The sequence below is a fragment of the Petaurus breviceps genome, unplaced genomic scaffold (assembly GCF_028583685.1).
Source record: "Petaurus breviceps papuanus isolate PSGF00001 unplaced genomic scaffold, PetGlider_PUasm1.0 76, whole genome shotgun sequence".
Lineage (NCBI taxonomy): Eukaryota > Metazoa > Chordata > Mammalia > Diprotodontia > Petauridae > Petaurus > Petaurus breviceps.
The window spans coordinates 13,639,588-13,659,313 of record NW_027186473.1 but is presented as its reverse complement, the minus strand read 5'-3'; the positions used below and the strand labels follow the sequence as shown (position 1 = coordinate 13,659,313).

General features: G+C 41.1%; 1 protein-coding gene across 3 annotated transcripts in view; it reads right to left on the bottom strand.

Annotated features, from left to right (window-relative positions):
- CRACD (capping protein inhibiting regulator of actin dynamics) overlaps positions 1 to 19,726 on the bottom strand; it is a 297,291-nt gene that overhangs the window by 8,857 nt on the left and 268,708 nt on the right. For all 3 annotated transcript variants that reach the window (XM_069105267.1, XM_069105268.1, XM_069105269.1), the window contains exons 7-8: positions 15,602 to 15,784; positions 11,443 to 14,146 (exon numbers count right to left, since the gene is read on the bottom strand). In XM_069105267.1, the coding sequence (XP_068961368.1) occupies positions 11,443 to 14,146; positions 15,602 to 15,784 (2,887 nt within the window). The remainder of the gene's footprint in view (positions 1 to 11,442; positions 14,147 to 15,601; positions 15,785 to 19,726) is intronic.

The following is a 19,726-nucleotide window of genomic DNA, read 5'->3' as shown; positions in this document are numbered from 1 at the left end:
TGTGTGTGTGGGGGGGGGGGTTATTAAGTGTCTGAAGCCAGAACTGAACTCGGGTCCTCCTGACTCTGGGCCGGCACTTCGCTCACTGTGCCACCTAGCTGCCCCCTGTAAAGCTTTCTTGATTATAATCAGCATAACAAATCTCTAGGCGAGATATGCAAGGTTAGCAAATTTTCCTGAACACAATGCCCCTGTGGTTAAGTGGTATGGGTAGAAGGTGTTACAGTACAGACCACCTCCTCAATGACTGCTCCTAAGATCCTTCCCCATTTGGTCCCTGTGAACTGATCCATCAACAACAGTCAAATATAAAGGCAGGGACCCAAAGATCTCGCCTCTTGATTGGGGTATGCATCTACTGTATGCCTGAGTCCCTGTTCACTTGTGTGCCTGGGAGATGGTATTGTTGGGCTGCTTCATGCTTACATGTCTGTGAATAATTTTTGAGTAAATTATGTTCCTGCTTGGTACTTCACCCATGACCTCTTCATAATTAAGCAACGTTTGTATTCTTAAGTCCACTGCTTTAGGCTCAGATTAGAACCACAAAGTTCTTCTGGCTCATCTCTTAGGAGGATCATTGTTGAAAATGTTTCTGAAATGTACATATCTCTTTCCTGCTTCAAGCCAACAGAAAGTTTTTGCTACAGAGCTGGAAATGAGGATTCCATGGGAACGTTATATTCAATTGACTTAGAAGGAATCACAGGGACAATCTTATATATTATTCCAGTAGCAATATACTCAGTTCTATTGAAATCAAGGTTCATTTTTTCCCGTTCCATGATTTTCTGTACAAAATACAGTTACTGTTTATAATTAAAAAAAAATCTTCCTGAGTCAGGCTAATTGAGGAGACTAGTCTACATTAGCCAAAATAATAATAAAATAAAATAAAATCTCAACTTTGGAGAACTGTAACAAGAAGTACAATTTTAATACTTCATAGTACATATAGTGATTCAAACTGGCACTTAATAAAGCATTTCCAGGTTGTTCCCTCTGAATAAGTAATTACATGATTTTAAGGCATGCTAACAGTTTCCTGAAATTGTTTAACTCTCTCGAGGTTTAAATTATTCCCTGTAATACCACTGTAATTTAGTTAGTAAAGCCTTTCTTCATATATTCAGTATAAGTAAACAAGTTCAACCCAAATTAAATAATTAAAAATTCCAAATTAAGAGAGTACAAACTAACAGAATTTTATTGTACCTCTATACTACTGGCCATAAGCAATTCAGTTTAATTCAACAAACATTTGTCTACCATGATCAAGGCACTGTGTGAGCATGGTGATACAAATATGAAGTAAGACACAATCTCTGCCCATCTCTGACAAGATGCTGACAGTGTAATAGGAAAGACTGTAGAATAGTACTTGGAGGATTGGATTTGGAGTCAGGAATACATGTTCAGATCCCACCTCTGGAAATAGGAAGAATCTACCAGTCACCTCCTAGAAGAAACTCCAAAATGAAAATTCCAAGGAATGTTAGAAATGAGAGCCAGAATTTCCAGGTCAAAGAAAAAATACTGCAAACAGAAAGAATTCAAGTGCTGAGGAAAGACAATCACACACAATTTTAGCAGCTGTAACTGTAAAGGAGAGCTTGGACTATGATATTCTAGGAGGCAAACGATATAGGCTTACAACCAAGAATAACCTACCCAGAAAACTGGGTATAATCCTACAGGGGTAAAAACAGACTCTTAATGAAATAGAGGACTTCCAAGTACTGTTGATGAAAAGACTAGAGCTGTGTAGAAACTCAGACGACCAAAAACAAGAGTCAAGAGAAGCAAAGGGACTTCAAACAAGGACAAACCACTTACATTCAAATATGGGGAAAAGATGATACATGTGTCCCCTCTGAACCCTACCATCTTCTGGGTCACAGAGGGAGGGAATCTAATTGGAAGTTTTGGGAATAGTTCTGTTAAGTCTTGATCTTAAAAGAATGGAAAGGGAAGGGAAGAGGCATCCACTAGGGGAGGAAAAGGGGAAGGATTGGGAAAACTATCTTCATATAATCAGGTGCAAAAGTAGATATCTTTACAAACAAGAAGAGTAATGGCTGACCCTTGTCTCTCTCTCCTCTGACTGGATCAAAGGAGAGAAGAACATAGGTGCAGAAAGTTGGTTACAGAAATAACCTTTCTGGGAGGCTAGGTGGCGCAGTGAATACAGCGCTAGCCCTGGAGTCAGGAGGACCTGAGTTCAAATATGACCTCAGACACTCGACACTCTTACTAGCTGTGGGACTTTGGGCAAGTCACTTAACCCCAATTGCCCTAAAAAAAAAAAGCAATCCCCCCCCAAACAAAAACAAGAAATACCTTTCAACAGGCAAACAGCAGGGAAAGGAGACAAACAGAATTACTGGGAGAGTAGGTTAAATGAAGGATTAATCCTAAGCAAAAACAAACTTTAAAGAAGGATATGCAAAAATATTTGTTAACTCTTTTTGTGGTGGCCACAAAAACTAAGGGTGTGCCCATCATTGGGAAAATGGCTGAACAAGTTATAGCATGTAAAATGTGATGGAATATCATTGTGCTATAAGACTGGATGAAGGGAATCACTTCAGAGAGCCTTGGGAAAACTTAAATGAAGTGAGCTGAAACAGAACAGTTCATACAATGATAACAACATTGTAAAGACAAAACAGCTTTGAAAGGTTTAGGAACTCTGATCAGTGTAATGACTCACCATAATTCCAGAGGACCCACAATGAAATGTGCCGCTCACCTGATTGTAGAGAGGTGTAAGACTCATTTCTGAACAAGACTTAATTTTTTTTTTGGTAGCCAAATGCAGAAATTTGTTTTGCTTGACTCTACATGTTTATAACAGGCATTTTGTTTTGCTTTTTCAAACAGGGGAGAAAAGGCAGATTTTAGCTGATTAAAAATTAATTAAAAAAAAAAAGAGAGATGATGACATACCAGGCATTGTGTTAAGTGCTGAGGATAGATAGGGACAAAACTTCATTCAAGGAGATTATATTATATCAGGGTGGAAACGGCAGGTGTGCTAAGTAGATACAATATGTACATGTGTGTGTTTGTATATATGGTAGATACAAAGCAATTGTGGGGGAGCATTAGCAGCCAGGGATCAAGAAAGCTCTCAATCAGGCGATAACACGATCTGAGCTTTCAAGGAAGAGAAGGATCCTAAGAGGTCCTAGGGAGGAAGGAATATCTACAGTGTGCAAGGCTTAAAGTACTTTATAAATGACAATATTATTACCAAGTGCATACAAATAAAACAAAATATGAAGCAAAAAAATTGTGGTTAAGTACAAAGAAGACACTCAGGAAATCGCTGCTAACTTGGCAAAATCAGAGAAGACTTCATGAAGGAGGCAGCAACTAAAGTAGGGCTTTGAAGGCCCTATTTCCCTTTCCCAGCCTCTAGGCCTTATGCAATCACCATAGAGAGCAGCAAAGATGCTTTATCTCCCATCTGGACCAAGGGCAGGATAACAACACCCGAATGTAAGCTCTGTTCAGTTACCTCAAAAGCAAAGTGAACGAGGAACAAATACAGGTGAGTCTTCAGGGCTCTTATCCCTGCTAATGATGCAAAGAAAAGGACGATCCACTTTCCCATATTCTCTCTTTTTGCATACTTCTCTTCCTGCTTTTTCTCCCTCTCAGTAATTCTGGAGCATCAAGAGATTCCAATTTGGCCTAGAAGACAACGGCATTCGGGGTTTTCTTTTGCCAGTTGTTTCTCCTACCATTGTCCTTCAGAATTCTTTATTTTAATGTCCCTTTGTAAGAGAAAAACAGCCTGAATTGCTGACAGACTTTTTAACACAGCAGGTTTTTTTTTCTAACCTCATTCATTCTGATTTTGAATGAGTCACTATCGATGCATGGAGCAGGATACTATTATGTTCCTTCTTTTGGCCAATGATACATATTGGAACTGTGATTATTCAGAGTTCAGCTGACAGGCCTGTCAATCACCTGGATTGATTGATTGATTGATTATGTTGGTAGAGGTAGTGAAGGTAGAAGTAGAAGAGAAACTAAGTTGAAGAAAAATGGGAGGTGATGGCCCAGCTACACTCCATTCTAGTAAGATCGATTCCAGAGGATTGTCATCTGTTGTATGTGCCACGTATAGGAAGCAGATCTGTAAACTGTCCATGAGAAGTGGACCAGGATGGTGGGAAATTAAGATGGTACCTTATGACCAGTTGAAGGAACTAGGGTAGTTCAGTTTATAAGAGAACGGACTTAAAAGAGGCAGAGAATGATAAATGGTCAAATATTTGTCATGTGGAAGGGAATAGGATAGGAACTGGACCTGTGGTTTCATTAATATAAAGAACTTCCAAGTGAAGAAACTCTACCAATGCAGGCTGACCCCTTCTCTTAATCTTAGAGAACTGCTTGAGGGGCACATAGCCAGTTTCAATCCAGTTCTTTCTGGGTCCAAGGCTGGCTCTCCTCTTCACAACATGATGCTATATCTCTGTCATGTGGAAGAGGATTAAATTTGCCCTGCTTGGCCAAAGAGGGCAGAATTAGGAGCAGTGGACATAAATGATGAGGAGTCAGATTTCAGCTTAATTTAACAATTATAGCTGTTCAAAAGTGGAATAGGCTACCTCCTCCAAGAATAATGAATGAGTCCTCACATCAATTAAGCAAAGGCTGAGAATGTGTAGATAGGATTAGTGGTTAGCTAGATGACTTCTGAGGTCCCTTCCTACTCTGAATCTATGGGTTCTAGATGAAAGGAAAGCAAGTTCATATTTCAGTGGGGAATAAAAGCAAATTCAGTTCAATCTCAAATCTTCTGCATTTACCTGAAGGTTCTAGAAGATGCTTGATTATTAATGGTGTTTTCTGCATACTGTATTTACTCAGGCAGGAAAGTGAACTTGGATTTCTCAGAAATTTTTCTAACAACGACATCTAAAACCCAAATGGGACTTCTGTTGAATTCTAGATTAACAGAAATTAAGTCATTTGGAGTTTGTCCCATTCCTCAACCATTCTGGTTACTCAAGACCAGTTCTACAATCATGCTTTATCATTTATTTCAGATAACTCTTTGGGGTCCTGCTTAATACAGCTCTAACTCAAGGTCTGAGTTAATCTTGAGTGGAAAAATTCTAATAAACTGGATTGGCAAGATTCAAACAAACAGCTGAACTATTGACCATTTTCAGACTCAAGACTATTTAGAAGATGATTAGGCAGAAGTGATTGACTATAGTCAAAACAATATATTCTGTCCCATCAACTATACATGACTGAATTTTTCTAATAAACTAATCAACTACTGCATAAATTGACCAAACCAATCTGCAGTTTTAGCACCATGCAGACAGTCAAAATTGCCTCCGATGTATAAATGACTTAAAAAATTCAAAGGAAGAAACCTGAGACTATTTTTAAAAAACTTTTTATGGAGGAGACCTTGAGACTTCACCTAGTCCATTCTCTTGCCATCAGGTAATGCTGTAATTTGAAGTGTTATGCAAATGGAAAACAATAATGATGATGCTTCAGTGATCCACAGAGTTGGCAGCAGGGAAGGGGTTAGGGATCCATTCATTCGTATGGAGGCACAGATAAGCAGGAAACCACAAAACACGAGGAACAGGCACAGATGTCTCCAGACCAAAACAGGAAGGATGTGTCCCTTCCCCCAGAGATCACAACTGAGGACAAACCCCCAAAGCTGCCTAATATAACATCAGCTTTTTTGGCTGTCATGTCATGCTTTGAGCAGTATTAAACTTGTGGTCCCCTAAGACTCCCAGGTCCTTTTTTCATAGGAGCTATTGTCGAGCCATGCTGCCCCCACCCAATATTTTTTTTTTTTTTAAGCAATCAGGGTAAAGTAACTTGCTCAAGGTTACACGGCCAGTTATTTCTGGGTGTGGTGCTCAGTGTCTGAGCCCGGGATTCGATCTCCAGGTCGTCCCAACACTGGAGCCGGTGCTCTTACTCACTGAGCCACCTGGCTGCCCCTATCCCACCCAGTATTTATAGAGTTGTTTGACTCAATCTTCTAACCTGTTGAGATTTTTTTTAGTTCCTGACCCTGTCATCCAACACTTCTACTCTCTCTAAGTTTCATGTCATCTTCAAATAATCTATCCTTTCTTCCAAATCTTAGATTAAAATGTTGAAATGCATATGGCCAAGGGCAGAAGAGCCAAGACAAGTAGCAAGGAAAGAGTGTAAACTTTATCTTAAGCTAGAATCAATCTTGTTGGACTTCCTTGCTTGATTTTCTACCAGTGGTAGATTCAATACAATTCCTAGTTTTCTTTTGGTGATTAGTGTCAGTTTTCCTGAACTTTCCTCCGTGATTTTTCATGACACTGCTGTCTTTTCAATTCTCCTGTGTGTTTTTGTATATGTAACCTTATCATATAGCATCTTGCCTTACACACAGTAGGCACTTAACAAGTACCTGTTGAATTAAACAGATTGAAAGCACAATACATCTTCATTCTCCATCATTCATATGAAGAAATAGAAACCCAAAGAGAGGAAGTGATTTACTCAGTCATCAAGGTAGCAATGATCAGAACCTGGACTCAAAGATAGGTCATTTGATTCTAAATCCAGGGTTCTTTCCAACTATCCTATCTGATTCTATACTGACTCTCTCATTCTGACCTGTGTCTAATTTCTGAATTCAACTACCACTTGGCTGGACTGTAGAATTACAGAACTTTCCAACTACCCCATTTTACAGATGAGGAAAACTACAGATAATAGAATCATAGATTTTGAGCTAGAAAGAACCTTAGTCATTTGATCCAATCCATTCATTTTACAGATAAGGAACTGAGGCCCAGAGAGATTAAGCAGTCTGCTTACAGTCACAAAGCTAGGAAGAAAGAACTGGAATTTAAACTCAAGTCTTAAGCTTCCAAAACTAGCTATCTTTCACAGAATCACAATTTGAAAGGTAAAAAGGACCTTGGTAGCCATTCAGTCCAAACACAAACACAAAGGAACTTCTATTATAACATACTGAACAAATGGTATTCCAGTCTTGATCCAAGGAGGGTGATTTAAAAAAATCTCCAGGCAAGTCATTTCACCTTTGGACAGCTCTAAGTGTTAGGAAGTAATTTCTGACTGATCAGCCACTTTAAGACTTCTATCCATTCCTTCTCTCCAGGTGACAACTCAAATACTTAAAAGACAGCTATCAGGGCTTTCCTGCACTATTTTTCCTCCCTTCCCAGAGACTTCATTTCTCTAGGTTAAACAAACCCAGTACTTTCAACTGATGCTCACTCAAATCATGGACTCAGAATCCTTTCTAGGAATGTGCTGATGTTGGCCCAAACAGGCTCATGTGAACCAACTGTTAAGTTTTCAGTGTGAGTATATATACCCCAGAAGTTAGCAGATATTGGGGCTTGATTCATCATTTTGTTGATTGTCTAGATCTAAGAAAGTGAAGGTGAAAATGTTAATGCAGATTAAAAAGTGTGTCCTGCATATATAACATGCATATATATATATATATAAATACATATTTATACATACAAACATTTTTTTTGGGGTGGGGGAAGGGAAGAGTTAGTTGTTAAACATTTACCATCACACTGATGCCTTTGTCATGCTGGTTGCCCTCTCTGGACTCTCTACAACTTATCAATATCTTAACCTGTGATTCCCAGAATTGAACACAATACTCCAGATGAGGCCTGACAAAGGCAGAGGACCATGTGATTATTACTTCCCTATTCCTGGAAGCTATAAGCCTCTTAATGCAGCCCAAGACTACAGCAGCCTTTTGGGCTGCTTACATCAAGCTATTAACTTCTACTGACCTTATACTCCAGTAAACCCTCTGGATCATTTCCAGAACAACTACTTTGTAGCCACATCTCCCTCATCTTAAGATCAGTGGTTGATTTTTTGAACCCAAGTGCAAGACTTTGCATTTATCCCTACTGGATCTCATCTTATGAGATTCAGCATATTTTACTCTATCAAGATCCTTTTGAATGCTGCCTCTGCCATACAGTGTATTACCTATTTATTCCTTCCTTCTCTGTGTTATCTGAAAAGCTGATGAACATACCACCTATACCTTTATCCAAAAATCGATAAAAACGTCAAATAGCCAAGCATCAAGTACAGATCCCTAATGCACTCCTCTGGAGAGCTCTTGCTATTTTGACACTCAAACATTAACATCAATTATTTGAGTCCAATCATCCAGCCAGCTCTGAATCAACCTAACTTTAGTTTATCTAAGCCATCTCTTTCCATCTTATCCCCAGGAATAGTAGAAAATTCTTTATCAGAAACTCTGCTAAAATCTAAGTGAAATATAGCCATATCATTCTCTATTATTACCTGATAATAGATATTCTCTATTATGTTTATTTCACCTATTATAGTCTATATATTATCTACCAAAAAAAGGAAATCAGTTTAAGCTGGGAATGACATGTTTTTGATGAAGTCATCATCATCCATCTCTATAATGGTCTTCCCAAAAACTTCCCCCAGGAATTGAAGTCAAACTCACTGACTTAAAGTTTTCTGCTCTTTTTTTTTTTTTTGAAAATCGGGGCAACATTTACCATTTTCTAATCTTGTGACCCTTGTACCACAAAATTTTCCATGATCTTTGAAATATCATTGGTGGTGGCTCTGTAATCATGTCTGCTAGAATATTGTTCATTTTGGCCAAGTGCCTTCGATTTATCAAAGGCAGCTAACCGCACTCTTACAATGCCTGTCCTATTTATTTTTAATGAGAGACATAGCCTAATTATGGGTTTCATCCCGCATTCCATGGTGCCTATAAGGCCAAATTTGTCCCCATATGGGACCTCCAGTCCCTCTCATTTGTCCCCATATGGGACCTCCAGTCCCTCTCATTTGTCTAAACTTTGGGCATTTGTGCATTATACCAGCTATCTGAACTTAGGTAACTTACCCAAGTTCACCCTAGTCATAAATAGCAGAACTAGGAATCAAAAACAGGTCCTTTGACCCAAAGCCAATGCTCTTTTCATTACATCAAACAGTCTTTCTCTACTGTCTCTTAGTAACCCTAGCTATACATTCATCCTCGAGCTTTGCTTGGTTTGCAACAAACTGTGGGTATTTGTACAGAAGAATGTTTGGAGAGCAAAATGCCAAAGAACTGGAAGGGGACTTGGAGGACATCTAGTCAACCCTCTTGTTTTTCAGATGAAGAAGCTGAGACCCGAAGAGGTTAAGTTACTCGCCCGAGCTCATACAGCTAGTAAGTTATGGAAACGGATTTGGGCTCAGGTTCTCTGGCTCCCAGAACAGCTTCCAATGAACCGTGATACTGCTCACAGTTGTCTTCTTCCATGCTGGTAAAAGGAACTCAGTGAACCTGAGACCCCTATGACTAACATTAGGAAGGGGAAGCGACCATGAAAGGAGCAAGGCTAAGTCCTAAATGGTGATCAAAGAAAATGAGGCAGGTGCATGGCTACGGTTTGGGAAGAGAAAAGAAGAAGATACAGAGTAGGCTGGAGTGTGAGGGAAAAAAGTCATTGGGAATGTCATGAAAGTGGAGAAAATGTGGCTTGTAGGGAACCCTGCAGGTTAAACAGGAGGGTGTGCTTCGAAACAGAAACAATTTAGATAGATACAGATAGACAGTCCTAGCAGAAAATTTTTTTAAAATGAAAGCACAAGAACAATTTGTACAATGTTGGATGTTTAAAACAATAATAAAAATTTGGTGGATTTTTTTTCCTCTGCAAATCACCTCTCTCCCATCTTAAAAAAACAAATCCCCATAGGACTGTCATGGTTCATACCAAAGGAAAATTACTCTTTGCAAATGTTATAGTCTCACCCTACAAGCTAGCCACAAGAAGACACCAACTTTCAGGCTGGACAAAGTGGTGATAAGGTCCTGAACTAGAGTGGGGGGAGCACAAACAAACGAATGGTTACTAAATTTCTGGAAAAAAAACAAAAACAAAAACAAAACCCAGTTATTGTCTTCTTCATCCTTTTCTATCTTCCTAGCTTCTATTTCCAGTGAACTGGAAAACATTGTATCTGGTCCAGGGACAGGTTTTGGAAGACTTCCCACTCACTAGAAAGGTCAGGCACTCATCTCAGCTTAATGAAACTTAAGAAGACTCAAAGTCATGGATAGCAGGGCCAGTCTGAGGCAAAAGGGCAAAGTCCGTGACCTCTGGCTTCTTTCTACCTGTATTTTCCCCCAGTGTGCTGTTCACAACTGTGGCAGGGTTATATCTACAATTTTATGCAAGCAGAAGTTTTCTTAGCTCATTTTGGCCCAATTTGGCAGAGTTTAAACATTAAATCTGAGTCATCAATGCTATTATTGTTATTGCTATTACTTCAATAGGTATTAAGAAGCAGCAGCATTGGCCTTGGGATCGGTGAGATCTTGGATCATCCTGCTTCGGACAATAACTAGCTGAATGACCCTGGGTATGAAACTTCACCTGTGAGTCTCAGTTTTGTCCTCTGTCCTTCGGCAGGGGGATGTTGACAGCACCTACACCATAGGTCAGTTGTAAGGATCAAATGAGCTAACATAGGAAAAGCACTCTGCAAAACTACAAGTGCCACATAGAAAACAATCTTCAGTACTTCAAGGATCTCTAACTTCATTGGGGAGGGTACTCTCACTCCTACTGCAGACAGAGGCCCCTCTATAACTCTACTTTTTCAGTTGTCTTGGTCAACAAATTCTGTCATCATGTGGCTAACTCCAAACTTAGCTAGGCTGCTCCTCTCACAGTTTCATCACTGGGTCTACATCGGAAGCCTTCCACTTTGGTCAGACTTGTAAGCTCTCTGCTTTTCTGGCTCAGCCTTTGAGAAGTCAGGGTATCTGTAAGGTGTGACATCCAACAGGACTCCAGGTGGGGAATCACTGTCATCGTCATTTCAGCAATGACCTATTTACCTGGGTTTCAGAAGCACATTGCCCATTCGTATGGGGTCTATTTGTTGAAGAATGACTAGATGGCACAACACAGAGGCCTCACTTAAGAAAATTATCCATTACTGTAGAACCATCAGTGGGCTCCTAATGAATGAATGTACTAAAAGCAGTTGCTCCTTGGTAGACATTAGCTCAATTCCTTAGTTCTGACTTTAGCCCTGAAGTTTACCCTGGATAATAATGGCTAACATTTATATAGTACCTACTATGTGCCAGTCACTGTGCTAAGGGCTTTACAAATACTACCTTGTTTAACCCAGCCAGCAATTCTGAGAGGTAGGTGATATCATCATGCCTATTTTCCGAATGAAGAAACTGAGGCAAGCAGATGCTAAGTGACTTGCCCAGGGTCACATAGCTAATAAGTTTCTGTGGCCAGATTAGAACTTAGGTCTTCCTTGCTCTAAGCCTGACAGTCTATACACTGGACCACCTAGAGAGTTTCTAAACTTACCCACCTTTTTTCCCAGGCTCGAGGGTTTTGTCAGGTTTCTCTTGCTGGGAGACGGAGACAAATGGAGAAGGGGCTTTCTTCTCTGCTCTTTCCTCCTCTTCCTTTCTCTTCTCAGCGTGGGGCACAGGTGGTAGCTGAAGATCACCACTGTCCTTGCTCTCATGTAGTTTCTCACTGGCATCCTGGTCTGGTTTTACTGCCCGCCTAGAGAGTAGCTCGGCCAAGAACGGCCTTCCCATTTTGGAAAGGGGAGAGGATGGTGGGGTCTGACTGGTGGGTTTGGGGGCAAGGGCTGGCTTCTGCGGCAGCGGTGATTTAGCTCCTGGCTTGTCGTGATCCAGAGAAGGAATGTGGTTACTGGGGAGCTGGGGTGCTGGCTGAGCTGGGTGTCGTCCAGGGCTGTCTTTCAAACCTAGTGGGTCGTTCTTTTTCTCTTGGGTAGGTGAAGTGGTGCCTTTGACAACGACAGTTTCTTTCTCCCCATCTTTATCCTTCAGGACAGATGCTACCCCATCAGAACTGTCCCCTGCGCTGTGCCTCTTTTTTCTCTTGGACTGCTCTACTTGTTGGTCACTGTGGAAACGCAAGGAGTAGTTGGTCCTTCTCAGCTTTATCCCAAAAGGCGATGTGCTCTCCTCCCCACTCGGGCCGGCATCCTCTGCTTTCTCCATGCTGCTTGTCTCGCTTTCAGAGGAAGCTGCCAGGTCTGGCTGGGGCAGGGCTTTCTGTGGAGCCAGAGGTGAACTCGGGACGAGGAAAGATGGGAGATCTTTGGCAAATTTACATCCCTCTGCAGTGTCTGTTGGCTCCTGCTGTGTCCTAGTCCTCTCTGGAATTTTTTGGTGTCCATTATTACCACCAGCAGGAGGTTGGACCTCTGCTCTTTCGCTGGGTCCCAGCCCAGGCTTATTCTTAAGGTGTTCAGCATTCTGCTTTTGGCCTTCAATGCCACCATCAGAGAACTTCTGCCAAGCAGGCATGATGGAGAATTTTGCATTTGCTGATAAGGTTTTCCTGAGGTTTCCTCGGGAATCAGACCTACCTTTGGATGGACTCTCGCCACTATGCCTTAACAGGTCCCTCTCATTGACTTGGCCATTCTCAGTGTTCTTTAGGATTCTAGAACGAATAGATTCCCACTCAGCTAAGGCAGCCTTACTGCTTTGAGACTCCTGAGGAAACTTGGCCTTCCCACTGGCTGCTCGAGCATCATGAGTGCCTCGTGGTGTGTTTTCCAAAGCAGAAATATCCATCTGCTTTTTTTCTTCTGATAAACCCAGTAAAGTCTTGCAAGCCGTGTCCTTGATCTGGTTCAGGCTGACGGCTGGACCACACAACTGTGCTCCTGTGACCAGGATTGCCGTGTGGGGAATGCTTAGAGAAGAAGGAAGAGGGTGGGAGGCCTTACTGGCCTTGGGCTCTTGTGAGCCGGACGGAAGCCCTGACTCCTTCCCAAGTGTCACTGGACTCAGATTGACTTTGGGGAACAGGATTTGTTTTCCTCCTGATGACACTTGGAATGTATACGGTCTGGGCATAGTCTGCCTTTCCTCCACCTCTTGCCATCTCAGCTCCTCCCCCATCTGGTCCTTCTTCACCACTGCAACAGTTTCCTTCTTCTCCACCGAAGCCAGCTCATCTCTCTGCTGCCTCTTTTCTTTCTGGGGATGTCCCTGCCGAGTGCCTTCCCCTCCTTCCTGAAGCACAGGGATGCCTCCGTGGCCATCTGCCCCTGTTTGCTGCCCCTCCCTCACCTCCTCAGCCCGGGGGCTTTGCTTCTCTAGGAGCTGCAGTCCCCTTAGGTTCCCTTCCTGGCCTTCATGCTCGGGGCATTTTTGTTCCTCTGGCTTCTTTTCAGAGTAGTCCTGAGCTGGGCTCTGCAGGGGCCTTTCCTCTCCTGCCTCAGGCTGCCTCTGAAGCCCTTGGCCACTCTGCACCTGGACGGCCTCTGAGTGCTTCCCCTCCTTCTCCCCTGGCTGCCGGGGCTGCTCCTCCTCCCTCGGGAGCTGCTTGTCTGCCTCCTGTTGGCTCTGCTCCCCCACCCCCAAGTCTCGTCCTTCCAGCTCTTCTAGTGACTCCCCTTCTCCCTGTCTGTGCCTCTCCCCCTCTCGCCTCCTCTGCTCTGTCTCCTCTCGACTCTGCAGCTCCTGCAGTAACCTGGCTTCTTCCTCCTCCTGATGCTGCTTCTCAGCCTCCTGCTTCCTCTGCTCCTGCAGTCCCTCCTGTCCCCGGAGCTCCTCCAGAGGCTTCTCGGCCTCCCCCTGCTGACACGGTTGCTCCTCCACCTCCGAGCTTTTTTCCTCCTCTAGGTCCCGGTCAGCCTCTTTCTGTCTGTCTTTCTCCAGCTCTGGCCAATTCTGTTCTTCAGGTCTTTGCCGGTCCTCTTCCTGCGGCCCCTGCCCTTCCACATGCTGCTGTTTCTTCTTTTCTTCTTCTTCTTCCTCTTCCAGAAGTGGTTTTTGATTCTCTTCCCAAAGCCTCCTCTCTACTTCCTGAAGCCTTTGCTCTTCTAGTCGCTTCTTCTCTGCCTTCTGTCTTCTATATTCAGCCTCAAGATGTCTCCAGTATTCCTCTTGCTGTCTTTTCTCTTCTTCTGAATCAAGTGGTTTGAATTCTTCTTCATGCCAAGTTTGTTTTTCTTCTCCAGAGTGTCCATTCTGATCTAGGGACAGCTGACTCTCAAAGCTTTCTTGATCATTTTGTCGGTCCTATCATTGAAGAGGGAAACAGAATTAGCTCTTTTAAAATGACTTTTGTTTTGATTGTTTAATAGATAATAAGCATTTATAACATATGTTTTAACTCAAAATAAGGGACAAGTGTTGATTAGTATATAGTTGGATAAACTGAGTCATGAGAGGCAGGATGGTGTAGTTACAGAGCACTGGCTTTGGGGTTAGGACAACAAGGGCTCAAGTCTTGCCTCTGACACATACTAGCTGTATAACCAAGGATAAACTGCTTAACCTCCTAACTCCAAGAAACTCCCTAGGATAAATTGTGATTGTAGTCTAGAAAAACCTATGGTGTTTCCAGGAAAACCCCATGGTCTTTACTTAAACACCCCAAATAGACAGGCCTGTTTCTTTCAGCATAGACTGGTCATCTGTTTTTTGTTTTTTCTTCCCCAAGACCCTTTTGGTACCGGCAATACACCTAGACTGTTGCCAATAAGCATCACTAGAAGATGTTTCCATAATAGTAGATGAAATCATAGATACAGATCAAAACCAACCTTACCAATCCTTTTACCTTCTCCCCTGCCCCCACAAGAAGAGTTAAGTGATTAACCACAGGCCAGACGTGGTAAGAGCTGGAGCAAAATCCTTTACTACATGTATATCCCACCTCACCCCACCTCAAATCAATTTTTCTCATCACTGGAAGTCAGTGGTAGCAAATCAGGCCATTGTAGTGGAAAGATCTGGAAGAAGATAACAGATTTGTACTTAATGAAATTGTTTAAAATGGTTAGCTTGGAAGCAGGGGTGTGCTAAGAGCAGCTCAGACAGGTTCTGCAAGCAAATGATTAAATTTTCACTGTGAACATTTATACCTGGACAACAAATTTTTCACCTTAGCCACAAACCAGGGCTTGATAATTGTCTAGACCAAGGATCTGCCCCTACTCCTAAGAATGGTTTTTATTTAATGATTTTATTTTTTAATGGTATTTCATTTATTTTAAAATGTAAAATTCTTTCTAAGTCAAGGACCATAAGAAAACGGGTAGCTGCTGGATTTGGCCTACTGCCCTAGTTTGTCAAATCTTGTTAGGACTTAAGAAAGTGATGGAAAAAATGTGAATAGTGAAAATTAAACTTAAAAGTGTGTCCTGTGCATATTTCTTCCTCTTCCCCCAGGGAGCTTGTTGTTAAACATTTACCAGAACACCCCTGCTTAGAAGGTTTTGGCAATACAACTATGAAGCCTATGCAGCAGCAAGAAGAAATGAAACCTGGAGACAGGCTAAAGATAAGATTTCTACTTTTGGACAAGCTAAATATAGATAAGCTCAACTTAAAAGGGGATCTCCTTATCCTAGGACAACTCCTCTTGTCTTCCCACCCTAAAGCCTACCCCCACCCTATGGGAACTTGGAAATCTGGAATTTGTGCCCTGGATGAAAGTACATCTGTGAATAAGCAAGAATGGCCCCCTACTTTGGACAATCTCCTGTGATTCTTGGACACCCTTTGGTTCTTTGGCTTCACAGCGAGTTTGTGCTTGGCTGCACTATTGTCCAGGCGAGCAATAGCCCGAGGAATGGCATCCAGGTTAACGCTTTCGATGGTGCCAGCAGAGGAGAAATGTCGTTTTGGCCGAGATGATTTAACTGGAGCAACCTATGCGTTGTGATTAAAAACAAAAGTCAAGATTAGAAAATAATTCCAAGTCCAAATCACTATTGATTAGAGAAATGCAAATCAAAACAACTCTGAGATACCACATCACACCTATCAGATTGGCTAACATGACAAAATAGGAAAATTATAAATGCTAGAGAAGATGTGGGAAAATTGGAACACTAATGCATTGCTGGTGGAGTTGTGAACTGATCCAACCATTCTGGAGAGCAATTTGGAACTATGGCCAAAGGTCTATAAAACTGTACATATCTTTTTACCCAGAAATACCATTTCTAGGTCTGTATACCAGAGAGATCATAAAAATGGGAAAAGGACCTGCATGTAAAAAAATATTTATGGCAGCTCTTTTTGTGGTGGCCAAAAATTGGAAGTTGAGGGGATGCCCATCAAGTGTGGAATGGCTGAACAAATTGTGGTATATGAATGTGATGGAATACTATTGTTCCATAAGAAATGATGACCAGGTGGACTTCAGAAAAACCTGGAAAACTTACATGAACTGAGGCTGAGTGAAATGAGCAGAACAAGGAGAACACTGTACACAGTAACAGCCACATGGTGTGATGACTAACTTCAATAGACTTAGCTCTTTTCAGCAATGCAAAGATCTAAGACAATTCCAAAAGACTCATGATGGAAAATGCTATCTACATGCAGAAAAAGAACTATGGAGTCTGAATGCAGATTGAAGCATAGCATTTGCTCTCTCTCTCTCTTTTTGTTTCTTCTTTCTTGTGGCTTCTCCCATTGGTTCTAATTCTTCTTTACAACATGACTAATGTGAAAATATGTTTAATATGAATGTATATGTAGAGTCTGTATCAGATTGCACACCATCTTGGGGAGGGGGCAGGGAAGGAGCAGAAGAAAATTTAGAACTCAAAATCTTATGAAAGTGAATGTTGAAAACTAAAAATTAATTAATTAGAAAGAAAACAATTTTAAGCTTTTGGGAGTGTCAACCATTTTTTAAGGTGATGGTATTGAGTGGAGAATATAAGTGAGAGAAATAAGTTATTAAAAAAAAAAAGATTTTTTTTTGGTTGAGAACAGGTAATCAATTCCAGATGAGGAACAGAAAATTCCTAATTAGACCCAGATGTAGTAAGGAAATTCCTGGATCACTTATCTATGCCAGACTCAGGTGAGGAAATTTCCTAATTGAAACCAGAAATTGATTAAGAGTTTGAATTGGTAATTGGGGACCTGGGAATAGGTTCTGAGGGGCAGCCACTACAGTTGGCCAGGACCCTCACCCAATTGGAACCTAAAATGACTTACATGTTTGACACAAGGTCAGAATGAGTCAAAACAGTGGAATAGTACAGGCTATTTTTGTTTATATGTTTATAATCAATAAGACCACTTAGCCTAAGTGACTCCACACTGGAGTCCTTTCTTAACTACAAGATCAAACAATATATTTCAAAAATCACAACAATCACATTTGTTCATTCAAAAAAATTAAAATTTTAAATTCATTTAGAGGATCTGATCACAATTTGCTTTGGCATTTCTTGAAGCACAGAGCTAAAATCTTTCGGGAAATGTTCAATGCCAGCACCAAAACTTAGGCCTTGGTGTGTATAATGCTCCTTTTCAGCACTCTCCTTCCCTAGCACCCTTGTGGTCACCCAAATGACAATGTTTATGTTCATGGTGAGTCTATGGTTCCCTGTAAAAAGCTTACCCTTCCATCTCTGCAAAAGAAGAATATGAGATGGAATTTAGGGTAAACAGATTCATCCAATGATAAACAAGTATTCAGTGAGTTTCTGCCTCATGCAGTCATTTAGTTCCAGAATTCTTTCCTTCAGAAGGGAAGGTAGGTATCATTGGTGGAACTGTGAAATGGTTCACCCGCTTGGATTTCAATCTGGAATGATGCCAGAAAAGTGACCAACTTTCTTTCTGCTCCTCATATACCCCAAAAAAGTCAGAGGCAGAAGCAATGGTCCAATAGAGACCAAAATATTCTTAGCAGCATAGTTTCAGAATCCTCAGGCCTGACGCGTATGACCTCTACATCCTGTATACACCTGTTTATGGGGGGAGGGGAGAATATAAAAGCTTAAAACTACACTCAGACCTTTGGTATACCCATTATATATATTGGAGGAATTAACTTGTCTTTGGGACTTGCCCTGGGGCAGAGCTAGAGACTGAGTAAATAAAACCACACCTCAGTCTATCAACTGTGGCACCCTATTCATATCCTGGTGTCTACTGTCTACCAGCTCCTAGATCTTTCTCTTTCCTTTCTCAAGGGGATAAATATGTGATTCATGTAAGCTCCTTAACGGCTCCCTCTTTGTATTTCCAGTGCTTAGTATAGTCCTAGATGTTTAGTAAATGTTTGACTGATTCTAAGATTTCTTTACATCCCAAATTCTAGCCCTTATTTACACTTTGGGATTCAGTTTACACAATGTCATATTCCTTCCTCCTCTCCCTCAAACCCCTAGCTCCCCATCCCTAGTTTCTTAATTCATTAAAACCTTCACTCTACTTCAGCCATACTTGGTTAGCTATATTCTTGATCCTATCATCACTCACTAGAATCCTATCTCCCATGAAAAAATGCTCTAAATCATTACTGATTAGAGAAATACAAATTAGAACAACCTTGAGATACCATTTTACACTCACCATAAGAACAACTTTGAATGACTAGTCATTTTGACTAGTATAAATATCCAAATTTACTACAAAGGACCTATGATTTAGAACACTTTTTTCATATGACTAAAACTTGTTTTGATTTCTCCATTGAAAAACTACCTGTTCATATTCTTTGACCATTTATGAGTTGGGGAATGACAAATTATTATATATTTGGCAAAGTTCTTTATACCTTTGAGATATGAGACCTTTATCTGAGAAATTGTCTATAAAAATTTCCAATCCAATTTTCTGCTTTCCTTCTGATCTTGGCTACATTTGATTGATTTATACAAAACCTTTTAAATTTAATGTAACTGAAATTACCCATTTTGCACCTTGTGCTGTTCTCTATTTCTTGTTTATTCATAAACTGTTCACCTATCCATAAGTTTGATAGGTAATATTTTCCATATTCTTCAAATTTTCTTGTAATATCTCTCTTTACATTTAGGTCATGTATCCATTTAGACTTTATCTTGGTAAATGGTGTAAGATATTGGTCTATGCTCAACTTCTGCCAGACTGCTTTCCATCTTTCCTGATAATTTTTATCAAATAATGAATTCTTTAGTTGTGATATATGATCGTGAGGGAATACTACTTTGCTACAAGAAATGAAAATGATATTCTGAGGAGTCTAGAGAGTTCATCAGAGTGCCAAAGGAGTCCATGACACACAAAAAAGGTGTGTTGAAAACCAAGGCCTAGGTAAAAACCTTGTACTTTTGTGGGAAGATGGAGGTCATCTCTGGAGAGCTCCTTCCCAGTTCCACACTTCCAATCCCTGAAGCATCACCAACCTCTCCTCTTCTTTTCTGATTCAGTCTTGGAAGGTTTGATGGCCTTTCTCTTTGCCAGTACCAACGCTTCTGCTTGTGTCTTTGATACCACCAATCCCAGTCTACTTCTAGAGTTTACCCCTTTGATCCTCCTTTCTTTATAATTTTCAAATTCTCACTATTCCCTGGTTTCCTTCCAGCTGCCTATAAAAATGCCTAGATTTCCTTTATCTATTAGAAACCTTCACCTGACCCTCCTACCTCCTTGAGCTAGTGCCCCCTCTGTCTTGTCCCTTATACAGGAGAGCTAGGGGAAAAAAACTGTTTACACCTCTGGTTTCTACTTTCTTATCTCTCCCTTCTAAATCCTTTGTGGTGGTGGTGGCGTTCCATCATTTTTTAGTTGTGGCTGACTCTTTGTGACCCCATTCGGGGTTTTCTGGGCAAAGATACTGGAGTGGTTTGCCATTTCCTT